This window comes from Mastomys coucha, unplaced genomic scaffold (genome assembly GCF_008632895.1).
Source record: "Mastomys coucha isolate ucsf_1 unplaced genomic scaffold, UCSF_Mcou_1 pScaffold23, whole genome shotgun sequence".
Classification (NCBI taxonomy): Eukaryota; Metazoa; Chordata; class Mammalia; order Rodentia; family Muridae; genus Mastomys; species Mastomys coucha.
The window spans coordinates 61,610,443-61,613,279 of record NW_022196906.1 but is presented as its reverse complement, the minus strand read 5'-3'; the positions used below and the strand labels follow the sequence as shown (position 1 = coordinate 61,613,279).

Genomic DNA, 2,837 nt, shown 5'->3' with positions numbered 1-2,837 from the left:
CCCCCTCCTGAAGCCTCATTGAACCAGAAAAGATCAGGCTTCTCCTCCTTGGGGACTGAACTGAGGTAAACTTAAAGAAATATAGAGGGGAAATCCTCCTGCCTTCAGTGCTGAGCTGGCTGGCCACTTCCCCTCTGCAGAGTTCAGGTCTGGATAGAACCACTTCCTTAGGCTAATTTGTACCATGTTTTCAGCACCAGCACTGGAGTGCCTAACAGAGAGAGACAGACTCCCTGTGTGGATCCAAGCAAGGAAGAGAAGAAAAGCTAGATCTAAAGGGATTTTAGGAATCCTCTACCCTCTGAATTTAGTTAGTCTAGTATGAGGAAACTAGACTAACAAGATGGCTCAGCAGATCAAGAAAGGAGCTTACTATCAAGCACACAGACCTGTGTTGGACCAAACACCCATGTGGTAGAAAGAACTGATTCTTAAAGAGTTGCTCTCTGATCTCCACAGCCCACCATGACAGGAGTGCATCACCATGACCCCGCTCCCCAAATACGTAAATGACTATACTAAAACATTCAAATAAATAAATGGAGGAAGCTACAGCAGTGAAGATGTCACTAATCATAGCTACTCAGCTGCCGATGAATAAAGACCAGACCCCATGTTAATTGAGTCTAAACTCAACTCAACACGCACGCGCGCACACACACACATACACACACACACACACACACACACACACACACACACACACCACCACACCACACCACACCACACCACACCACACCACAGACTCTTACAGGGAAGGAAAAAACCCTAAACCTCTATACACTGACACACTCTTTCCAAAGCACAGCACAGGCACATTTGGGTCCTAAGTCCCTAAATTATTTTACTACCCACCCCTAGTTTGGTGAAACGACTTCCTGTTTGTGTCATTATGCCCACCATCAGGAGCAGAGAGACAGGGTCTCAGGAATGGCCATTTCCCACACCTTCCTCCACCTCTATCTCTGTTCCTCCGTGAGAGCCCAGGACTACAACTGGTGGGTAGGCTGAGAACTGCCAGAGGACGCAGCTGGATACCGAGAGCTCCCAGGCCCAGATGCGAGGTGCAGTGGCTGTGACTGGCAGCCCCCCGGACCTTACAGTGAGCACCCCAAGATCTGAAGGCCAAGTGAGCCGGTGCGCACACACCACCTGCCCTGTTCCCAGGATTCCCGGTGGCTCCGGACAGGCTCTTCTGGGGACCCTAAGGGCCAGACGATGGCTCTGGGAGGTGGCTAATGACTCTCGCCCAGTGCCGGGCTCCTCTCCAGCGAGGTCCGGGCGCTCTTTCCCAGGCGAACAGGTTTAGAAATAGGACGGCCTCGCCCGGCCTCGGCCTCGGAGGCTCGGGTCCCCATATATAGTCATATCCACCGTCAACTGGGAGGCCGGCAGGCGGCAGCGAATGGGCGTGCGGCCCCCGCGGGAGGAGCGAGGAGGGGGCACTGGGCGGAGGCAGGAGACTGGGAATGGGGGAAGGAGGAACAAGCTTTTCCAAAAAAGTATTGGCTGTCCTAAGGAATGCGGTCGCCCCCCTGGGAAAGTACATATCAGGGAGCAGCAGGCAGCTCCGCGCTCGCACTCCGGCTCGGCCACCCCACCGCGCTCGCGTCTCCTCTCGCTCCGCTGCCTAAGGGCCCCTCGCCACCGCCACCATGGACGCCATCAAGAAGAAGATGCAGATGCTGAAGCTCGACAAAGAGAACGCCTTGGATCGAGCAGAGCAAGCCGAGGCTGACAAGAAGGCGGCGGAAGACCGGAGCAAGCAGGTCTGCGCCTATCCCCAACCCCCACTGCCCCAACTCAGCGTCGGAAGCTCAAGCCCCGGGGATCCGAACTGGCTCCCTTTCCCCATCCCATCCCCAGCCCAGGGTGTCCAGGGGCGCGCGTTTAAAAAAGAAAAGGAGAAGAAGCGCGAGAGTTTAGACTGATTCTAACTTTTCTGTCTCGTCTGAAGACGCTTGTGGCTTCTCTGGCTCCCACGGTCCGCGAGGTCCACTGAGCTCCCTAGAGAGGCTCTTAACTCCTAAGGTTGGGGATCAGTTTTGAAAGAGGAAGGGAGAAAGGATACAAGTTCCCGGGTTGCCTGGAGGGAAGGGCGGGAGAGCGGAGCAAGGCTCAAGTCCTAAGGTGTCCAAAGTTTTTTGGACTTTTTGGTTGGGGAGAAAGAGTCCTTAACATGGGATGAAGACTTTGAAGGGAAGAGGAGGGAATCACTGAATTATTTCCTAAAGAACAAAGATGGGACAGAATGGGAGACACAGACAGAAAGCTAGTCAAACAAGGGCGTGCTTCTGCAATCCCTCAAACTGAGGACCTGAGCTTGCTGTCTTCGCCAGAGCGTGTGGTCCCGGGGTGGGGGTTGGGAGGGGGTGCGAGATGAGTCACTGAGTGAGTGGTTCCAGCTCAGGGAGAGAGATTACCTAGGGTCCCTTGAGCCCCAAGGCAGCGATCCCTTAGCCCCAGGGCCCCAGCCAACCTGGCACCCATTTGTTGTGTGTCTCCCACCCGGTCCATGCCGGCCGCCCGCGCCCGCTCGCCGCTGCCCCCAGCTCGAGGAGGACATCGCAGCGAAAGAGAAGCTGCTGCGGGCGTCGGAGGACGAGCGGGACCGGGTGCTGGAGGAGCTGCACAAGGCGGAGGACAGCCTCCTGGCTGCCGACGAGACCGCCGCCAAGGTACCCCGGGCGCGCGGCGAGACACTGCACACGAATGGCTAATTCTTTCTCTTTCTCTCTCCCTCCCTGTCTTTCCCTCTCTCTCTCTCTCCCGCTGTCCCTGTCCTTTATGGTCTATGCACCCTCAACCCGCACCTTGCGGGATCACGCTGCCTGCCG

At 56.1% G+C, this 2,837-nt stretch overlaps 1 protein-coding gene across 10 annotated transcripts in view; it reads left to right on the top strand.

Annotated features, from left to right (window-relative positions):
• The first annotated feature begins 1,511 nt into the window (after positions 1 to 1,511).
• The window catches only part of Tpm1 (tropomyosin 1), a 26,541-nt gene continuing 25,215 nt past the window's right edge, over positions 1,512 to 2,837 (top strand). For 2 of the 10 annotated variants that reach the window (XM_031346269.1, XM_031346270.1), the window contains exon 1: positions 1,523 to 1,769. In XM_031346269.1, coding sequence (XP_031202129.1) covers positions 1,656 to 1,769 — 114 coding nt within the window. In that variant the 5' untranslated portion in view covers positions 1,523 to 1,655. Of the gene's footprint in view, positions 1,770 to 2,552; positions 2,679 to 2,837 lie in introns of all 10 variants that reach the window. The other 8 variants (XM_031346273.1, XM_031346271.1, XM_031346280.1 and 5 more) reach the window with 8 other exon arrangements.